We start from the raw sequence: 23,022 nt of genomic DNA on the forward strand, positions 1-23,022 counted from the left end.
AAAATCATGGGTGTTTTGTTCGACTCCCCAGACTACAGTAAAGGGACAGTAATCCAGTAAGCACGCATTCTTGGAGTACAATTATTTATTCATTGCCTGAAAGCAATGTCACCTCTACCAACTGCCAAGTAAATATGTTTTGCACCTAGAAGTAGTTTGTGTTTTAAGGTCCTTGTTTAAAAAAAAAATTCCAGTAGGCCTACTAGCTCTTTAGTTATATGCAGGGCCCCTGGAATTACGTGGCAGAAAAGACCAAAATATGTAGCAGGGCTGACCAATTAATGTGACAAAACAGTCCAGTTGGGCCTTTATAATGCCAATAGCTCCAACTGAAGTAAATGCGAGTCCTACCACATTGCAAATGCTTGTTATTTTAGGGAGGGAGCTTAAGTGATTTGCCCAGAATCACAGGATTTTGATCTGCAACGTTTGCAGCTCTGCCCATAATTCTACACCCTATGTTTTTATTCCTCTTGTAAAGGTGGTCTCACAGCGAGGACTATGCAAACACACCCCACCCCTCCACCAAGATCTAAAAGACACAGGGACCGAGGTTACAAAATCTTGCTCCTAGCAATGCCATTTCTCTTACTTACCCCCACCCAAGCTCACTTTAGCCTCAGGTTGATGGATTTGCAGGGGAGGGATCAAGAAAAGCACAAAGCTGGTGTGGCTCCTTGGGCGTAGGTGAGAATACCCCCTCTTCCTGCGAGGCCCCTGCAAAATCCCACTCTCCCCACAACCACCATGGCCTGAAAGTAATGGCCTGGCGGGGGTATTACATTGCTTCTGGGCCAGGCCACATGGGGCACGGGGCTGAGGTGAGAGTGCTCTAAGGGTCCTAGCAACATGTGGACCCCGATCCTCGGTTTCACAGCATGGCAGGGGAGTGCCCATGATGCTGACACCACACTACAGGTCTGACTGGGACTGGGGAAGACCTGAAAAACCAGCCCACTGGTGACCCTGAGGCACCAGCCCATCGCTCAATGCCTGACTGCTCACCTTCCCAATCCGACCCTGACCAGAACCCCCAGGCCCTGATTATTGCTGTGTTTCACAGTTCAAACCATTGCCAAGGGGTCAATTTCCTTCCTTGCGCTAGGGATGATGACACAGTGGCTATGCCCCTACTTGGATAGGGTTACGAAGTGATAGTCTGCCTTATGCCTTTTTAATCTTAAGGATAATTACATTTGACATGTTCTCCTTTAATGTCCTAAGTTTTAAGGTAAGAGAATCTCCATTAGTTACGTTGTTTTAATTAAACTGAGAATAGTATTGAATCTAAAACCAATTGTTTTACAGTCTGACATTCAAATGCAATCTTCTCTTTAGTGAATTCATTTTGATATGAATTTAGAAAATCGTCAATGTGTTGTATTTTATGGTTGTTTTAGGTTCTGTTTAGGCTTGTATTGTGTATGCTGATGCCATTTTGGTATATATTGATTAATATATATATATATGTATATATAGTCGCACTATTAATCCTCCAATCGAAGAATAATAAGGCCGGCATTTCAATTACCTGCTCCACGCTATTTACTGGCACACAACCTGTTTCGGCTAGTACATAGCCTTTATCAAGTAAACAAATACTCCAACTTGCTCGTAAAAATACACTGGTAGTTCAGTGAAAACATACTATTGATGCAGACAGCTAAGCATATATTTACAGAAAAATCGTTTATTCAAAAGAATAGTTCATCCTCAAATTAACCAATTTAACTAGTTTTCTCCAACATATCTGCATTATATTCATATTATCATAGTATAAAAATCAGTACAAATACCAACTTTCCCAGCGTCTCATTGGAGCTTTGTACTGTGTAAAGTGCATGCGAGAACTCGACCTTACCTAAAATATTACAAATATGCAAAAAATGAAAAAATAAAAGCTAACGAATAAAAGCAAATGCAGCGGTGGGAGAGAGAAGGAAGAGAAAAGTGAAAAAACGATGCACAATAATATAATGGCAAATAATAAGACCAGAATCAGCCACATTTATACAGGTGTCCAATAATGTAATCCCTTCCATTCAGTTTCATTGTATAATTGAATGAAAATCTGCTCATGTTAGAAATGCTCATAGAAATGTCACAAGATACAACCACATTTTTGAGAATACTATTGGCTGAGAACCTCTTAGTTTGCATAATCAATCGTTCAGTACTGTGTGTGTTATGGTTCTCAAACCCCCCTATAATCCTTTGCATCCTACACTATTGTTAAAAATCTTTTATGGTCACACCCAGTGTAAAGAAGTGTGTAGAAATGTGTAATTCGGATCAAGTTAAAATATACTGAGTCTTAGGAATGACTAACTCCCTGTTTGTACTGCCAATTCCTGTTCACCATTTAATTCAGATGGAAATTTAGAGTTCAACATAATTATGTATTTGGATTCTTCCTTTCTTAATGCTTTTTTTTTTTTTTTTTTTTTTTTTCACGATCACCACCTGGGCATTTTTCTACACCCGGTCAATGCCAAAGTGTGTGAGACGATCACTTCTGCTCTTGTCGTGTCCATAAAAATGTCTGTCCACTGGTTAATGAGGGTCATTGTTAGCAATGGCTGGCTTGTGTTCTAAAATCCTCTTTTTAACCTGCAACTTGGTACTGCCCACATACTTTAACCCACAATGGCACTCAAGTACATAGAACACAAAATCTGTAGTGAATGTTATATGTTGCTTAATAAGCCATTTCCTCCCCATTGGCAAGCAAAAAGAATTGGTTAATTTGAGGATGAACTATTATTTTGCATAAACAATTTTCCTGTGAATATATGCTTAGCCATCTGCATCAGTAGTATGCCTTCACTGTTTATGAACTACCAGTGTATTTTTACGAGCAAGTTGGAGTATTTGTTTACTTGACAGTCCCCAGTGGTGAAAAATAAAATTAAAAGTGACATAAGGGGTCAGGGTGGTGGCACCCTGACCCCAGGGATGCAATATATGGGTGTTTGAGGGTCAAATTATGGGTTTCTAATGATTTTACTTCACCATGCACAATATCCACGAATATTCTTGATTATTCAAGAATATCCTCAAATATTTGAGGATATCCAAAAATATTCTCGATTATTCCAGAATATCCTCAAATATTCAAGGACATTTGAGGATATTCTCGAATATGAAGAAAAAAAAACATTCACAGACTCATTCATGCACTCATTCATGCACTCAGAGACTCATGCACCCACTCACAGATCCACTGACAGAGACATGCCCTGTGGCCAACCCAGACTGCGCGCGGCAAAGGCTGTGTGGGGCCTGGGTTTGGGTGGTTTATAAGGGCTTGGCTGCTGGGCCTGGGTGCAGTCCAGGCCCTGCTGCCAACTCCCGCTGCGCATGGCCAAAGGCTGTGCGCGGCAGTGGTTGGATTAACGTATAGTAATTAAAATTCCTTTATGTTAAAAAACCATAGAAAATCATGAAAAACCAAAGGTTATAGGGACATTATTTTTAGGTTCTGAATTTACTCATACACGACCATAGAAATTCAGCAGTTATAGTTGGTTATTTCAGGTAACTATAACTTGCGCCCTAAGGTAACTTTAACTTGCGCCTTCACCATGCACAGCTAATTACTCCACATATTATATCATTGATAACATCTTCTGTGGTATCTTTGATATTATCACTGCAACAGTTGCAAAAACATTATTGATAAGAAAACTGTGCATGGCGAGGGTTCGAGTTATAATTACTTGACGTAACTCTAACTGCTAAATTTCTATGGTTTTGTACGAGTAAATTCAGAACCTAACTATAAAGTCCCTGTAACCTTTGTATTTTTCAGTGAACATACATGTGTGTATATGTATGTGTGTGTGTGTGTGTGTGTGTGTGTGTGTGTGTGTGTGTGTATATATACAGATATAGTTCTGGCTCAAAACTGTAAAATCTTTGACATTCTGCAGTTATGGCCATGAATACACACAACACATGTCATAACTCACAGCGCCCATTATTGTTTTCTTGTTAGTTTTTTTCTGTGCTTTTTGCAAAATTGTTGTTTTGTACATGTCGATCCTTGCAAGGTATGGAGTGTGTGGTGTGAGTTGATAAACTGAACTGGCAAATTTAAGTGGTTTTAAGTGTTTGAGCAAGAACCATATTTCAGGTAACTTTTTTTTTTTTTTAGCGAGCTTAAAAGTTTTTTATGATGTACTGAATGTACCACCCGAGTTGTGCAGCAGGGGTTGAGTGCAGGACTTGACATGTGGCCAGGACTTGCACCCAGCAAGCCTCTGACCGGCAATCCCTACGAAACATGGTCAATGGTTGTGCATGCATAGGGACGGCACAAAGCGCAAGAGTCAAACACTGACTAGATTATAATTTAAGCATCTCAAAACCTGCTGGTTACAGACCTGCCTTTCTAGGCTGTCTTCAGATCTCACCCATTACATCTCGGGCTGGAACAAGGCCGCCTCAAGTTGAGGCCTGTGGACATGAGGGGCATGCAGTTTCTTTGGGATGCTCGTCAGCTGTTTATTTGGCTCTAAATGTTTTTTTTTTTTTTTTTTTTTTTTTTTTTTTTACTTCTCCGGTGATTAATAATCCCAGAGTGATTAAATTCTGGTTTGGATCTTTGTTTATTTGTTCAGTAATCTGGGAGGCAGGATATTCGGAGTTCCGAGGTTAATCTAGGAATTCTTTCCCTTCCATTAAATGTTTGACTTTACTTTTTTCCCCTTTTAGCTCATCACACTTTTTATAATCTGCTGCCCTTCCTCTGTTGTCCCCTCTTTTATGACAAGTGTTTCTCCGTATGCCGTCTTCCCTGGTTTTGTTCTTGCACGGAATTGTGTAGCAAATATTGTACTGCAACCAAAATCCGAATAGTTTATTTTTGCATTTTTTTAAGTGAGCAGTGCAGGGTAGATCACAAATGTGTCAATCGAAAATCAAGAAAAAAAAGTTGAACGTAATTAATCATTGATCATTCACATCCTCTGATCCAAATTACTACAATACTAAGACGTGCTGGGTGATACCTGCTGAAAGTGCATAGTGCAAACAAAATGGACTCTAACAGAGACAGCAATTCTTCCCTGACCTAGAGTGAAACAAGCCTCCTGGGACCGGTTTCAGGGTATCATCCCTTATCAGCCAGGTTAGCTTGAATACAGTGGCGCAGAAAGCAAGGGACACATGTTTGTGCATACCCTAGCCACTTAGTACACACAGGGCAACACCACAACACACACACTAGGGTATGCCCAGATGTGGTCCTTTGCTCGTCATTCCCTGGATGCTTGTTTCCAGTTTAGGGAGGACCCACTTGGCAGTTCGGGTGCCCTAGGTGGGAAGAGTATGCCCAGACATGGGTTCCTTGTGTGCTGCACCACTAAATTCAAGCTAGCCTGGGTGATGAGAGGTGATACCCCGGTCCCAGGATGCTTGTTTCTGGTCCAGGGAGGACTTGGCTTGGCAGTCAGGCTGGACTGTTCCCATGGGGAGCAGGGCCAAGACCGATTTTACAGATGGCTGGGTCCAAACTAGGATGGCGTGGCAAGCAAAATAATGATGGATTAAACACAGTTTTATGATTGGGGCGAGTGTTTGAAAAGTTTCAACACTCCGTCCATCATTTTATTTTGTGATATAGAAATCGTGTAATGCCAGCCACATAAAAAAGTATATGAAGCCAATCCTTCAAAGCACTGATTAGGCACCTGAAACATTACACTGACATTGCAGGATTATGTGTGGGGGCTGCGAATGTAGTAAGCTACCCATCTTGAACAGAATACTATTAATTTAAAGTTTGCTGGCCCGGACAGCTTTATACCCTTTATAAGAAATAATCTTCCGCTTTCCTGGTGATAATCTATAATTAGTGGTTTTGGAGTTTTACCTAGAAAATTGGGAGCCAGCGATGAATTCAGATTTTGCCATAGAGTTAGAAAATGTTGTAAAAATATATATATTTGTGCCAAAACTGAAGGAGAGTAACAGATTTTCTTGACCGAGCTGGAAATGTGTCTCCGCCCAGGAGTTCCAGCTTTGGTTAGTATGAAAGTCACACAGTAAGGAAAACCCTTTGGCATTCCAACTGTCTAAACGTTCATTGAAAATAGGCACCTTCTTATACTTACACTCCCTAAGCAGTTTCAATATATGACATGTTAAAATCCTACATGACCTGAAGAACTGTTTAGTGTGAGCTGCAATAGTGTGAGTTACCTTCTATCTTGTGGTTTTTTTTGTAGTTTTGCAGTTATTAAAAAAGTAAGCAATTCTATTCCAGATTCTTTAATCATCTTAATTGAAATAAAAATTTAACTTTGTGAGTAACCCGCACAATATTGTCTAAAAAGGATGGTTGATACTAGCCTTGAAGCTAAGGTAAGGCCAACCTTCCCAATCCTTTATTTAATTGTAGGGCTTTGCAGTTGAATCCTAGAATCTTTATTATTCCATCTGAATTTCCTAAAAAGGGAGTCAACTTCTTGAAAATATAAACTATTAACCTTAATTGGGACATTGTAAATAAGAATAATGGTAAAATCGATATTTTGATATCCTAGCAACTATAATGGATGCAAGGTGTTAGACCTGGCATCCTTAGAGTGGTCTTGCCCCAGACCGTTTGCCTTATACCTCCTGTTTTGCTGCTGTATCTTTCTGTTGCCCTTAGGACTCTAAGCACTTTACCACTGCCAACCAGTGCTAGAGTGCATGTTCTTCTCCCCTAAACATTGTAACATTGTTATATTCACAATTGGCATATTTAATTCCTATGTAAGTCCCTTGTAAAGTTGTATACCATATACCCAGGGACTATAAATTAAATGCCAATAGTGGGCCTGCAGCACTGATAGTGCCTCCCACTTAAGTCGCCATGTGAATAAGTCTCAGGCCTGCCACTGGCAGAGCCTGTGTGTGCTGGCTCACTGCCACCCACACTTGGCAATCAGAACCTTTGGCCAAGCCTTAAACTCCCTTTTTCTTGCATATGTCACCCCTAAAGTAGGCCCTGGTTTGCCCAAAGGGCTGGTCACCATGTAAGTGAAAGGCAGGACATGTACTTTAACATTTTTCATGTCCTGGCAATGAAAAACTCCCAAAGTCGTTTTTCGTTACTGTGAAGCCTGGCGCTCTTCTAGGCCAACATTGGAAATTATTTATAATACTTTTCGGCTGTAATTCCTAATCTGAAAGCAGTAGCCGCATCATGTTTAGTACCATTGGAATGGTGATAATAAATCCTCTTCACTGATACAGTCTGATTTTATTGCTACTAATTTAGAAATGCCACTTATGGAAAGTGGGTATCTCACTGCCCTGAGTGCCCACAGCCTATCTTCAGTCCATGTCTGGCTTGGGCTAGGTGACAGTTCCACTTGTACGTTCCCTTCAGACACCCACAACACAGGATACTCAATGGCATCTGCATTAATTTGCATACCGATGGGTCCTCCTGGGGAGGAGGTTGGGAAGGGCTCACACTTACACTTCAAAGGGTAGTGACCAGAGTCCAGAGCCAGTGGCATAAGTACTGGGTCTCTGAACTCCCAAAAACAGTATACTTCTGGACTCAAGGAAACTCTGCTGGAGTAAAGACTGCTGTATGCTAGGATTGCCACTATGCCAGGCCTAACTGTTCCCAGGAGCTGCTGTTCTGCCTTGTTGCCTGCTGATCTCTGTCCTGCTTCCCAAGGACTGATCATCCCTCCCAGGGTGTCTCCAAGGGCTTGCTGACTTGCCTCCAGTTTAATTGTTGGTCTCTGGGACAACAAAGATCCCCTTTGTCCAGTAGAAATACCAACTGGGCCTCCCATTGCCGAAAAGGGTGAGTACGGCTCTCCCCCTGTGATTGAGTGCTGATCCCCGGGGCCAGGCATGCTGCCTCACCTGTCTGCACTGTTTGACTGGACCTCAAGTGCCTGCCATCTGCCGGATTACTCTTGTGTGAGCTGTTCACTAGTGCGACCCAGACCCGCATTGCTTGCTTTGTGGGCAAGAGCACCGGCGGCAAGGCACTCCAAAGCTTCAACCCACTGATGGGGACTGTGCAACCTGTAATAAAGGCATCTGTACTGTTTACGGGGACAACAACGCGACCAGCTTAACGGAGGACCAAGTAGTCTTAGAATTACCTCTGTGCCCTCTGCAATGAAAGGATTAACACCTTGAGCAATTTAAATCCCATTCTCAGGCTGGCCTCTCACAGCCCCGACTAGTCCTCACTGTGCTGTCATTAGGGAACACACGCATTCTTACAGAAATAACATAAAGGCTCGACATTGAGCCCCACCCAAATTACGCTTGATCTTGACAGCACTGTAGTAATCTTACTTCTCCAGTATTGGATCTTTCATAGATTCACATGCTTGAATCATCCCCGTCGAGGTGGGAGCCTCACGGTAACCTGAAATACACATAGCTGTACACATTATACACTAGGCCCCAAGGGCCCCCTTAGATTCTTTTATAGTCTATCCATGTCGTTTTGCAAAAAGACCCAAAGTTGAACCTCAGCCAATCAGGCGTCCACACCCTCTAGAACACTCCCAACAGAGGCTCTTTCCCTCAGATTTTCTACCGCATGTCGTGTGAAGGGAGTCTCCCTGAGCTCTTTTCAGTATACCTTTCTGACAGGAATTTTTCTCTCAGAAAATTTCACTTTTACCATTCTAACATGTCTCAGCAGACTAAGAAAGGTCTGTTTAGAGATTGTGGCAGCTGTGGGAAGAAGAAACTTCACGTTGATGACCCCCACAGAAAGTGTATCTACTGCCTGCATCCTCACCACAAGGTGAGAGACTGTAAAATCTGTTGCACCTTTAGTCCGAAAACCCTCAAGGACCGTGAGGGTAGGCTTCTGTTGTGGCTCAAGAGACAGAAGGCCATGGAAAATCCATCCTCAGATGAGAGTGAAGCATCATCTCGCTCCCTCAAACGTCCTGGAGAAAAGGGAAGACTATCTGAGGAACCCCCAAAGAAGGTGATGAAGACAAAACATAAATCTATGGAGAAACCGGGGCGCCAAGAGCCTGCTACTGCCGGATCAGAGACCCAGGCAAAACTCCTAAAAAAGGTTCATTCAGAGCCTACGACGCCTGTGGGACAAAAGGTACCCACAAAAAGTGCCCCTCTGTCACTGACGAGTGATCCGGTAAGGCCTTCCTCTGATGGCCCCAAAAAGCGTTCGTCGACAACGACCCCGTCGACGGTCACAGCGACGACGTCGACGTTTACTAGGGCGGTGTCTCCAATAATAATAACTTCATCACCGCTTTCATCGACGACTATCATAACTGCTAAAATATTCAAAAAGGCATTGTCGATGAAGACATCGTCGACAGCGGAAGCAGAAATGGTCCACCTGTCGACGACGGCACTATCGTCGACTAAGCACCTGTCCTCTAGGATGAGGAAAACGATGTCGACGAGCACACCTGCGTCGTCAACGAGACAACCATCGACGAGAGATCCCTCGGCGAGAGACCCGTCGACGACACCACCACCGTCGACGACCGATCCGTCAACGGTACAACTGTCGACGAGAGTCCCGTGGATGGCAACACCGTTGACGAGAGAACCGTCGACGAGGGCACTGTCGACGACGAACACTGCAGTGTCAGCGGCAGGGATGGAAGTTTTGTCCACTCTATCGTCAACCATCATGCCCCCCTCTGGAGAATTCGAAGCACAGCATGAGTCCACAAGATTCCTCCCTCTTTCTTTTATCTCCATGGGAGAAGACCATCATCAATCCTTCCAAGACATACGTCTCCAAGCAAAGTCTTGCCATATCCCCCGCAACATCTCCTGGATGACGATGAGGACAATTATTCCCAGGAAGAGGGAATGTTCGGTGCAGCCAGTAGTCCATCTCAGCTGCATGTAAAATGCCAAGACTTGGATGAGGAGGAAGAAGGGCAGCAGCAGCTCTATTATTCCTCAACTGTATATCAGGAGGGCTCTTCATACCCAACGGGGAGCAGGAATCTTCTTTCCCCATGCCCAGGTCTCTGGTGACAGATCTACAGTGTATGCTCAAAGACTACAGTAGACGGTTCCCACTGTCAACTCTATCTAGACGTTACAGTCAACGGGCACCTATGCAGACCTTTTTTACCAGCCTCCCAGGAACACCGCACAGAAGTGTCCCATTGGTTCCACCGCCACAAGATGACCATATCTCGACAGATGAGAGAGGGAACAAGGAGAGATTTCTGAGGCGGCCCCTACTGATTGGGATGACTACCTCATTCCCACGCCGTCACCGCCGCCAGCAGGACCGGTTGATTCACCTCCTGAGGACATCGGGGGTTTCCACAACTTAATGGAAAGAGCAGCCAAGAGATTAGACTTGCCTATCATTTCCCAGGAAACCGATTGTTTCTTATATGATTTTAAGGAACCATCAAAGAAATCAGTAAGAACGATCCCAATAGTGGACTCCTATGGCAGGAGGGATTGAAGGCAATGAAGAACCCAGCCACAGTGCCTTCACAGATGCCAAAGCTGGAAAAGAAATACAAGGCCCCTGACAACACTCCAGCCTGTTTAATATCGCAACCAAAGCCGGATTCTGTAATATCCCAGGCTGCACAATGCCGATCAAAGAACCCTTCGGCACCTATTGCAGCGCCTCCAGACAAGGATGGGAGGAGGTTGGATAACATTGGTAAAAAGTTCTCCTCTGTGGTGGCGATCACAGTAAAGGCGGCCAACTCCTTGGCCATACTAGGGAGGTACGATCGTCAGATGTGGGCGGACATGTCAGCTTACGTGGATTTGTTACCTGGGGATGTCAAGGTGGAAGCAAAGAAAGTGCTGCAAGAGGGTGAGCGGATCGCAGCGGAAATCATTGACTGCGCGATAGACATTTCGTTAACAGGATTCCGGCAGCTCGCAGGAGCAGCGGTCTTGCGTAGACAGGGATGGCTCAAGTCTACATCTTTCCGCCCAGAAGTCCAGAGCCGCATTCTAGATATGGCATATGATGGGGAAAGTCTATTTGGGAAGCATGTTGACGACATGCTACAGTCCATCAAAACAGATACTGACACTGCGAGATCGCTTGGTACCTTGCAGTACCGCAGGCAGCCCTTTCGTGGGGCAAGAGGCAGAGGAAATTACTCCTTTTGAGGGGGGTTTTCAACAACATAGACCCCAGTATCAGTCCTCTACAGCAGGACCCAGACAACAATACGGCCAACATCAACAGCATTACCGGTTACCACCTACTGCAGCATATCGGCACCTGGCGAAGGGAAGACCAGCACCACGGGGAAGAGATACCAGCAGAAACAAATGACCAGCTAGCCATACCAGCTTCCTACACTACCAGGGGCTCCAAGGTCGGGAGTTGCATCACTTCTCACTTCCTTCGTTGGAAAGTCATAACATCAGACAGGTGGGTGTTGGACATGGTGGCCAGAGGGCATACTCTGGAGTTCATACAGAAACCACCGGATGTCCCTCCGTCGGGCCCTCCACGAGTAGCCCAACTCCTCAAAGAAGTACAAGTGATGCTACGCAAGGGAGCAATAGAGCTGGTCCCTGCTCCTCACAGGAACAAGGGGTTATATTCACGCTTCTTCTTTCTGGTAAGGAAACCTTCAGGAGACTGGCGCCCCATTCTGGACTTAGGGTCGCTAAACAAGTTTCTGAAGAAACAATCGTTCAGGATGGTAACACTGCAGGACATCTTGCGCCTCCTGAGTACCGGAGATCATATGGCATCCCTAGACCTCCAGGATGCGTATTTTCATGTTCCGATACACTGCAACCATCGGAAATTCCTTAGGTTCAAGGTAGCTGGTATGCATCTACAGCTTTGGGTCCTACCTTTTGGTTTAAAATCAGCCCCCAGAATTTTTACAAAGATGCTGGCTCCAGTAGCGGCTCATCTTCGCCAGTCGGGCATGCAGGTGTTTCCCTATCTCGACGACTGGCTCATCAAGCACCCTCAAAACGTCAAGTGGTGCGTCACATATCTCTCTGCCTCCAGTTGTTCGACGATCTGGGACTTACCATCAACTACCAGAAGTCGCATCTTTACCCCACGCAGACATTAAACTTCTTAGGGGCGGTACTGGACACTGTCCAAAGCAAAGCGTACCCGTCGCAGGAAAGGAAATTAAAGCTCAACAGGTTAGCCCGCAACCTCTCGGCAAAAAAGTGTGTTTCAGTTAGCACTCACAAGTCATTGCTGGGAATGATCTCATCATGCATTCCGCTGGTTCCAGACTGCAGACTGTATATGCGGCCCCTGCAAGAGCAATTGGATGTGCAATGGCGCCAGGTTCAGGGATCTTTCGAGGAAAAAATTCTTATCACACCGGAAACCGGAAATGAGAGCAGCCATGGCTTGGTGGGCGACACCGGCAAATTTGTCCAGCAGTCTCACGTTTCTTCATCAGGTGCCTCGCTATATTGTGACGACGGATGCCACTCTCGAAGGTTGGGGTGCCCATCTTCAAGATCTTCAAATCAGTGGGCCTTGGACTCCAAAGGACAGACAGCTCCACATCAATCAGCTGGAGCTCAAAGCAATAGATTTCGCTCTAAAAGCTTTCTTGCCAGTGCTTCAGGGCTCAGATGTCTTAATCAGGACGGACAATACTACGAGCATGTTTTACCTAAACAAACAGGGTGGCATAAGGTCTCTACAGCTCTCGCAACAGGCTCAAAACATCTGGAAATGGGCCATAACGCACAACATTTCTCTGAAAGCAGAGCATGTCCCAGGACACACCAACGTGCTGGTGGACACCCTGAGCAGGACAATTATCCCCTACCACGAGTGGGAACTAGGCCAGGAGATTCTGGACCAACTCTTCCAGTTATGGGGCAAACCAAACATCGATCTGTTTGCCACGTTCGAGAACAAGAAATGCCCTTACTACGCAAGCTGGCTTCCCCAAAGAGGTTCGTAGGGGAATGCGTTTTCGATGAGATGATCCTGCATTTATGCCTACGCCTTTCCTCCGATCCCACTGATACCAAGAGTCATCAGCAAGATGAAGGCGGAGGGTTGTTGCCTCCTAATAATAGCACTGAGATGGCCCAGACGGGTGTGGTTCACGGAGCTCCTCATCCTCTCGGAACAACCACATGTGCTACTCAAACGGAAGCCAGCTCTATTAACGATGCACCGGGGCCAAGTCAGACATCCGGATCCGTCATCTCTCCACTTATCGGTCTGGCTCCTGAGTTCCATGAGTACTCCACCGTAAACATCTCTTCTGAATGTAGGGAGATTCTAGCCAGAGCTAGAGCGGACACTACCAATAGAACCTACAGGTTGAAATGGAAGGGTTTTTGTCTGTGGTGCGCAGCTGAAGGGATCCACCCGATCTCCTCCCCTCCAGAACAGGAACTACCGTACTTGTTACACCTGGCAAAGTCTGGACTCTCATACTCTTCGATCCGCGTGCACGTGGCGTCAATTTCAAGATACTGCAGGTCTCAGGATACGGTTTCATTGTATTCCACTAGGATTGTAAAGCAGTTCCTTAAAGGCCTGTTTCGTGCTTTTCCACCAGTGCAGAAGCCTCCACCGTTGTGGTCCCTAAACGTGGTCCTGGGGCAGCTCATGAAACCTCCTTTTGAGCCCATCCATAGAGCGGAGTTAAAGTTAATTTCATGGAAAACGGCGTTGTTGCTGGCTCTTATCCCGCTAAGAGAGTGAGTGACATACAGGCATTCACCATCAAAGAGCCTTTTCTTCAGTTCACCATTACTAGCGTGATTCTGAGAACGAATCCTAAGTACATTCCGAAAGTGCCCTCAACTTTCCATCTGAATGAACCGGTTGTTTTGAAAACCTTTTTTCCTAATCTGCAGACAGTGGCAGAAAAAGCATTGCATTGCCTGGACGTTAAAAGATGTTTAAAGTTTTACCTACAAAAGTCTCAGAGCATACGCAAGTCAGACCAGTTGTTTGTGGCCTTTGGAAATGCAAGGAAGGCTTTGCAGTATCCAAACAGACTGTGGCTGGGTGGATTGGCCTGGCAATCCAATTCTGTCATATTCAGGCTGGTAAGCCTCTCCACAGCAGGGTAAGAGCTCACACGACAAGGGCGGTAGCCACATCGGCTGCCCTCTTCGCAGGAGTACCCCTACGGCAGATCTGTAGAGCAGCCACATGGTCCAGCCAGCATACCTTCACGAAACACTACTGTCTCGATGAGGCGAATAACATGGACAAAGCATTGGGTCAAGCAGTCTTGAGGCATTTGTTTTGTTAAGGTGAGCCTCTTGGATCATCCCACCTCCGCAAACGGGGTAAGGTGAACAACGGTTTCTTATTCTAATCAAGATTAAATCTGTTCTATTTCTTATGCTTATGCTAGAGCCTGATTATCGTAGCATGCCACATATTCGTTGTAATGCAGAGATCTATGCTTATTATGACTGATGGTTACTTACAGAGGAACATTATTATGTTGCCATTGAACACTAGCTGGAGGTACTGTTACTCTCATTTCTATTGATATTCTGATGTTTGTTCGGATTGTAAAGGTACGGCTATATGTCTACTTAATCAATATTACTGCTCGCTACTCTAATTCAAGCATGAGAATCTATGAAAGATCCAATACTGGAGAAGAATATTAGTTACTTACCTGTAACTGTGGTTCTCCAGTATTGGTATCTTTCATAGATTCACATGCGACCCGCCCTCCTCCCTGCAGAGGCTCCCCTTCTACATGAGCTCTTAACTTCACACTTGCACTAGAAAATCTGAGGGAAAGAGCCTCTGTTGGGAGTGTTCTAGAAGGTGTGGACGCCTGATTGGCTGAGGTTCAACTTTGGGTCTTTATGCAAAACAACATGGATAGACTATAAAAGAATCTAAGGGGGCCCTTGGGGCCTAGTGTGCTATGTGTATTTCAGGTTACCGTGAGGCTCCCAGCTCGACAACGGGGGGGATGATTCAAGCATGTGAATCTATGAAAGATACCAATACTGGAGAACCACAGTTACAGGTAAGTAACTAATTTTCTTTTCATAAATGGCATATCTTTACTGCTATTAATTGGGTTTTTGTCATATGGGTCTTCTTTAAAGAAGACAAATATCATCTATTTTTCTAAACTGGTGTGTGTTTTGCACAAATACTTTACACATCGCCTTCTGAGTTAAGCCTGTCTGCTCTACGCCAAACAACCAAAGGGTGAGAACAGGTTCATGTAGCTTGTGTACTTGACTTGCCCTGACTGGGATTGTGGTTCCTACTTGGATAGGGCGCATACCCCTGCCAACTAGGGACCCCATTTCTAACACAAAGTACTTCTATTTAATACATTTGTAACTTTCTTTACGGTGGCCAAGTAATTGAGATGGAGCAGATCTGAATAATTGGAAGTTACAAAAATCCCCAAGTAGCGGACTAGTCACTAGGGAATAAATTGCTGTTCTAAACATTGAGGGAGGTCATTGACTTCTGGATTAAACAATAAGACCTATGATTTTGAATGATTAAACTTTGTAACCCCCACCCCAACTTCGATAAATTCTTGGATTCTGTCTGAAACTCCTTGAATATTCATTTATTCAGCTGTCACATAGAGAATGTCATCCGCAAAGAGCTTTATTTTCGACATCCCTTCCAATGGTGGGGTGATCAAGAAACTGTTATGTAATTTGACTTCTAGGGGTTCAATGAAAAAGGTAAACAAGTCTGGTGATATTCGGCAACCTTGACAGATGCCCCTTCTAGTTGCCACCAAGCCTATCTCCTTTAAGTTCATCACCATCCTTGTCTCTGCACCCTTGAAAATATTCTGTAGCGTTGTTCAAAATTGCCAGGGGAAGTCAAACTTTGGTAATATCAAGTAGGGTCTCCCAGGTCACGAAGTCAAAACCCCTTTGAACATCTCATTACAATTGCCACATGTACTTATTGCTTGAGAAATAGTCAATAGCCTAGACCAAATAACTTGTGTTTACAACTGTCGAGCTGGATGATGTAAAACCATTTTGGTCCTTGTGGATGATCTTTTGAGCAACAGGCATCATTTGTGCTGCATAGTAAACAATTTGTAATCGGAATTTAAGAGACTGATTGGTCGATATAAATTGACATTCTTTCACATTAACAAGAATTTGTCCCCCCATTTTTTCTGTTTGGGATTCTTTAAAAGTTATTTTTAGGGGATGAATGATTGCTTATAAATCTAAAATAACTAAGGAACGCCCTAGGAGAATATTCGAGCTACAAAGGGCTCTAGATGTAATAGTAGACACTGCATACATATGTAATAGAATCAATAAGATAAAAACAATGAGTGAACACTCTCCAAAGCATTTCAGAATATTAGGGACTACTTCTTGGCAAAAGAAATATATAGTGATAAAACGTTTCAGCAAAAAACATGCAAGGAAAGCCAGCAGATTTAAAAACTCCGTGCATGGTCTACTAAGATTATAATAAACTACAATTCAATCCAGATAATCCTTAATCCTTCTACTGAAATTCAAGCATCTAATACCCAAGAAATTAGGTATATTATTCTCCAACATTATAGGATGTTTATCAAATAATAGATTAAGTTCCCAAGGCCAAGCTGGAGCAATTTATTAGCTCTCGTGAGCTACCCAAATTGATGCAAGCCCAAAAGAAAAGCTTTATAGTAAAAAATCACCACCACTGAAGTTGAGAGGTCACAAAAATCAATGAATAATGCAAAATCATGTGGGATTAATGGTATCCTCAAAGAACTATACAAGGAATTCTCTGTAGGACGGATGTCCTTTTTAACACAGTTGTTCAAGCGATAGTTAGTTTTCTTAAAAACACAATGATGTTAATAAAATATTTCAATAAACCCTCCCCTCAAACTTTATACATTTCCCTCTGTATGCTTGTATGAGCCTTTGCTCCTTTTATTACATACCTACACTCTGGCTATCTTTTAAAGTTTTTTTTTTTTTTTGGTTACTGATTTAATCTCAATGCGATTTTTTTGGTCTCTGGGTAATTAAAGCAAGAAAATGCCCCCCCACCCCCCACACCCACTTAGTTTCCTTTGCTTTCGGTGCCCTGAACCGACATTATGGTAGTGTGAGCGCTCGACAAACGTAAATAACTGGGTAGAAGTCATTAGTGGTAACGAGCCAAAGAGTGTCAGAGACAGTGCAGCTGTGACTGTGTGTGGCACACAAGTAATTTTACATTTTTATTTCAGGAAAGAGTGCTTCACCCACCAGCGCTGCTTAAATCATGGCTGAGGACAACCCTACTAGCAACACGACAGGTGAGGAGATTTCTTCGTCTATTTGAATGTTGGATCGTGAGGCACTGCTAAATTTAGTTTTGGACACAAATATGGGGCACATACACGAGTCCTTCATTTTTCAATTTGAAAAATATATGGTGGAGCAGACTGATTTTACCTGAGATTTCGTCTAATTTCATATGTGGAAAAGAAACAATTCACACTATTTCTTGCATTGCTTAACAAGGAAGAGAATACACATTTTTTTACTATTTTGTTCCTGAATAGGCTCTCTAGCATCCGCTCCTTTATCTTCCTTCAAATCATGTAACTTGTTTCTTAATTCTGCCATGTTATACCATTCGACATTGTTTATAGGACCTGTTTTTTTCATTTGCGCAGTTTTTTTTTTTTTTTTTAAAGGTGGTACATTAGTCAAAGATGCTATCTTTATGTGGACAACACATATTTTGGTAGGTGGTTTGTCCCAAACATTTCTGTGCTAGGCAGGGTGGTGGAGCTTCTGCATTCCACATAATTAATATTTAATGTTAGTATTACACAGAACCTAAATTTGTTCAATCAGTCCTAATCAAGCAGTATGACTAAATATCACATTTCATGGACATGCACTGTGTTTCATATTGAGATGGTTTGTAAAGGAATTGGGCATCCTTATTTACCAGCTCCGAGGAAGAAAGCCCAATTACTTGTGAAACGCGTCTGTTTCGTTGTATACCGTTTTAAGCAAAAAGATTACAAAACGGTAGCAATACACGCCATCTCGGAAACGCGTTTCTTATTGGATAAAAGTTGTACACGCTGCCAGAATGGACAGCTAAGAGTCCGACTGAGAAACACGAGGAAGGAAATCAACTCACATCTTTGTATAGGTTGCAAAAATCAGATTGACATACAAAAACGCTAAATAATTGAAATGTACATTCTTACAGTGTGTGAGCGCTAAGTGAGCTTAGACTCACCCTTTGAACTCAGTGACATGTCATGCCTCTTAAATGCAGATTTGAATCCCTGGAAGGTGGAGGGGAATTGGATGGGGCCTTGCCTTGAAGGTTGAAGGGAGAGAATTCCAGTGGATATAAGCTAATTGAGTAAGAGAGGATGAGTTGGGTGAGCCCAGGACATTCTGGGTGGCAGATCACAAGCTGCAGTTAGGGTTTATCAAGTAAGGATGAAAGAAATGTAATCACGTGTTAAACCGTGAGTAGCTTTAGATACTAGTGTTAACTTGTAAACAGCTCTGTGTTGATGCACTGCTCTCCTGCTTGGTGGCAAAAGGAAGTGATGGGAGTGTGTGTAAGAGAATATAACATGCTTTTGGGGCAAACTTTAAGATCTTATTCCCTGGGGCAAAAGAGTAGTTATGGAGGCCCAAAGCAGAAAATTAGAATAATCTAGTTTGCTACGCACAAGAAAATTACTGCTTAAAATGTGTGAATTGCGAAGGATGGTCGGGTTTTGTGTATTCCCTACTTGGTTCCGAGCTGTGTTAGCATTGGTAATGGTGCAGACTTTCGATCTCATTGAACTGAAATGAGCTCTGAAATGTCTTGCACAGGAGATGAATTCCGGGAGGTATTCATGACACAGGATGAGACATTGTAAAGAGACAAAGGTGCAGTAGAGGTAAGAAAGTGTTATCTATCTGTTTTAGGAAAATTCAACTTGAGTGATCGTAGTGCCAGCCAGTGACTAATAGCTGGCGACAATCCTGTATGCATACTTAGAAGAGGGTTGGGAGGTAGAGAAACCCAAGGACCAGCTGATATCACAGAAGGGGTTTGTGTGAAGAAAATTGGCACCTCTTGACTGAGTCTTGAAGAATGCCAACTGGTAGAGCATCTGGCGAGAATAACTGGAAGTGCCATGTAACTGACAAATATCAGTCATAATTAAGGGACCAAATTAGGATAGGGTGATCAACCATGTCAAACTCATCAGAAATAATGGGGGGAGTATGAGGATGGATGGTAGATGATTGTAATGGACTCCTGTTACTCTGCTTTCTGAGTGACGTGCACAGCAGGGGTACTGAAGGAGATTTTGATTGTGTTTTTTTTCCTTTGTTTATTCATACATTTTGAAAACGTAACAAATATTGAACGTTTATGAGAAAAAGTGGAAAATTTGAGTTTTTAAATGATTGTTTATCCCAACTTTCTTGCGATTGCAAACGATGCCCTAGTTTCGACTAGTAGTTTTAGGACTCTCTCTAGCTCCTCCTTTAACTAGTATTTTGTTATTTGCATACTTACTTGTGAAGTTTACCATAGCTTGTGATGACGTTTAGTTCCTAATACATCACTGTTCTTCTTTCTTTTGCTGATGTTAACTTCTAATGTTAATATTCCGATGGGTTTAGATGCTTGTAAAGCAGGAGGGGCTGGACCTCTGAAAGATCAAATGAACAAAAAGTTGACCTCTTCTGCCTAGATTTAAGGAAACTTCTCAGATCAGTGATGCTCTTTACATCACATATATTCATTATTGGTAATGCAAGATTGTATTTTTTATAACATACAAAAAGGAGTGTGATGTCATTATTTAGCACACTTGAGGACAAATACTAAGTATATTTGGGCAAAATGCATTTTCTACATAACTGTTCAAAAGAAATTCGTCAACAATCAGTGGTCGATCGAAGGTAAGATGCACTTCACCAGTGTTCAAAGTGAGTGACACGTGAATATTTAATGTAAACATTGGACATTTATTCTTGGCCATGAAGTTACAAGAAGACATTAAATGCTGCAAGATAAACACCAGTTCGTTGATTCACAGCGCATGTGGGGATGTGATTTAAGTATAATGGAAACAAATTATTGGATTCCCATTATAAATGTCTTTAGTCAAGAGGGAGACCATAAAGTTAAGTGTTAGGGTAAGCCTTAGATGTTATACAGTAGGGTAACCATATGGCATTAGCTGTTCATATCCTTTAAGGTCCTGTTTGCTTGACATCTGTATGTCAGTGCTTTTGATGCTTAATGACTTGGGTGGGGGGGTTGGTCGGGGGGGGGGGGGTAGTGGGGTCTCCTCAGCACAGGCGGGTGAGGCTTCTAGCAAAGTGGGAAAACATGTATGATTCAAAAGTGGATTAAAGAGACCCCACTTTTTTCGGTGACTTATGAATTGTAACACTAGCCGCAGGTCATTCAGCAAGGGATAACACCCTAGTGGGACAGCCGGGAATGTTCTACTTAATTTATTGTGGGCGATATTATTTAGGGAAAGAATTAGTGCAGGGAAGGCTAGCAGTGTTTTTGTCTCGTGTTTGGGGCATTTGATGCTATTAAATGGAAGTGTTATGGCACGGGCGTTACCTGCGTGCTGGGTATCCCTGCGAGAATAGTGGAATTTTTAGACTATTTTTGGTGAGGGATTTTGCTTGGGCCCGGCATGCATGCTTAAAGGGAATCATGGGTTTTGTGCTAGTTAGTTGGGAAGCAGCACAACTAGGGATGTTGTCTAAAACCATAGCAATCTAGTAGTGTATTACGCTACATGGAGTACTGAAACTTATAGGAGCAAAGCTAAATTATTACTGGGTCATGGCTATTCGTAGGATGAAGTCACTTTGGGCACCGTTTTTTTTTTTTAATTGGTCCTTATTGGCATTTACTAAAAAGCAGCTCAGAGACCTGAAGAAAGTAGTGCAATAACCCCATACTGCAAATAGGTGGATGAACATGGGATAGCAATATACATGGAAGCCTGGGGACAGTTGAACGCTTGATCATGGTTTAGCAGTGGTTTTGTGGAAAATTTGAACTTTGCCAGCTACTACTCGATTAGAAGTTATGCGGTGCAGTCACTTGTGCAGGTGGAGCAGATACTAGCTACAGTAAAAGCCAGGAGCACATTGATAACATGGTTTCTTTAAAAGACTCAAGTGTATTTGTAGCCAAGCAGTGAATGAAGAAAACTGGGTTCAACATAGGTGCTTACACATAAGGATTGGTTGAGTGGGGTGCAATGAAGTGTTGGAGAGTTCTAGAGAGAGGCTAAAAATAGTCAGTTGGTCATGATCCCAGAGGTGCCTGTTCAAATGTTATGAAGGTCGGACATTGCACATTCAGTCCAGAGAGCATGGTATCAAATTTCATAATCATAAATGCGTCTTTTTCAGGAGACGTTTCACACCCACAAAGGTGAGAGTGTATAACTTATAGAACAGTCCATTTTATTTCCTTTCCAGTGTGAAGGGGTTCACAAAAATGTTTGGCCAAAGGTGCATTGGCCACTTTACAGTGCGCATATGATCTGTGTTGGCAGAACCTTTTTCTAAATTCCTCATTGGTGTAACTGACATAGTTTTTCACAAGGGCACAGTACACTACAGATAGCATTTTTTGTTTTGCAGGTTTAACATTTTATGTGGGGATCTTTTTCCTTTGTGTTGGCAAATTGTGCTTTCTGTAGTCTGATTGCAAACAGCATTCTCAACTTAGGTGATGTCTCAGACTAGGTTCAGTGTTATTGTTCATAGAGTACTTATCGGTGGTGCAGTATAGGATCTGATTAATTGGTCTCGGATATTTTTCTTTTTTTTTTAAGTGCAAAGATAGGATGTGTGGTATCTTGAGTATAGTAAGGATGTACCAATTTTTATTGATTTTTCTTGCATTGGTTTGTAAAGGTACTGAAAGTGGTCACATACGCCATGTGTTTTTGCTTATTTGTTGTCCTCATTCGAGTAATGTTTCTCGAGGGGTAAACCATACTCTTCTGCAAGCATTTTTGACAAGTTATTTCAGATACACTTTTGGAGTAAACTTGTTAATTACGGCATCAGAATAGGTGAAGTATTCATCTTTTTTTCTTACAATTTCGGCAGATCCTATGAAATTTGCACTAGGGAAGGTGGTCATGTATACTGCTTGGAAGGAAACTGTCATGGCAGAGAAGGATGTTTTTGTCTGTAGGTTTGCCGTATAATGCGGGAATTAGATGTCGGTTGTCTGCAATTACTATTAAAACAATAAAGTTGATGCTCGATTGGTTGAAGGGTAGGTAGAACATCCAGGGATCTATCATTCAACCACTGAACAAAGTATTTTAGTGTATTTGTGTCACTCATCCAGATACAGAAAACCTCGTCTACACACTTCTGCCAGACAGTTATCTCATCATTGAAAGGCCAGTTCTGGTAAATTTGTCTCCTCATATTCGGCCATATAAAGAATGGCATTTCTGGAGCAAAGAGACAGACCATTGTGTTTCCTTTTGTTTGTAAATAAGTCCCCATTAAAAAAAGGAAGTTCTTTGTGAGGGCAGTCTTAGCCAATCCCAAGGATGTCGTCTCTTGGTACTTGTTAGGGTCTTTGTCTTTTATTCACATATAGTTCGATTACTTCTAGTGCGTGACCTTGAGGGCTATTGGTGTACAGAGATATAACATCAAGTGTGACCAGAATATGCTCATCTGGTTGAATGGTAGTTCTTTATTGTGATTGATGAAACCAGTGATATCTTGAATGTAAGATTTTGTTGTGCTCAAATAAGGTTTTGAGGAATAATGCACATACTTGGATAGTGGTTCCAAAATGGAGTCACATCCTGACACAATCGGTCTTCTAGGCGGGTTATGTATTTTAGGAAGAAGGTACAATACAGGAATACTGAGTGATTAATAGTGCCGAATGTCAAATTCTTTTGGTCCTATCCAACTTGGCTCAGCCATATTCCAATTGATGGGCGATTTCCTCAATCAGCTGGCTTGAGGGGTACTTCTCTAGTTTCCTGTAGTGGCGGCGATCCGAAACTTGGCCACGCCTTTCTTTAAAATAGTCACCTGTAT

General features: G+C 42.9%; 1 protein-coding gene across 3 annotated transcripts in view; it reads left to right on the top strand.

The window, feature by feature from the left end:
• EXD3 (exonuclease 3'-5' domain containing 3) overlaps positions 1–23,022 on the top strand; it is a 1,916,540-nt gene that overhangs the window by 276,119 nt on the left and 1,617,399 nt on the right. For all 3 annotated transcript variants that reach the window (XM_069241413.1, XM_069241412.1, XM_069241414.1), the window contains one exon: positions 17,172–17,240. In XM_069241413.1, coding sequence (XP_069097514.1) covers positions 17,207–17,240 — 34 coding nt within the window. In that variant the 5' untranslated portion in view covers positions 17,172–17,206. The remainder of the gene's footprint in view (positions 1–17,171; positions 17,241–23,022) is intronic.

The sequence above is a fragment of the Pleurodeles waltl genome, chromosome 6 (genome assembly GCF_031143425.1).
Source record: "Pleurodeles waltl isolate 20211129_DDA chromosome 6, aPleWal1.hap1.20221129, whole genome shotgun sequence".
NCBI lineage: Eukaryota > Metazoa > Chordata > Amphibia > Caudata > Salamandridae > Pleurodeles > Pleurodeles waltl.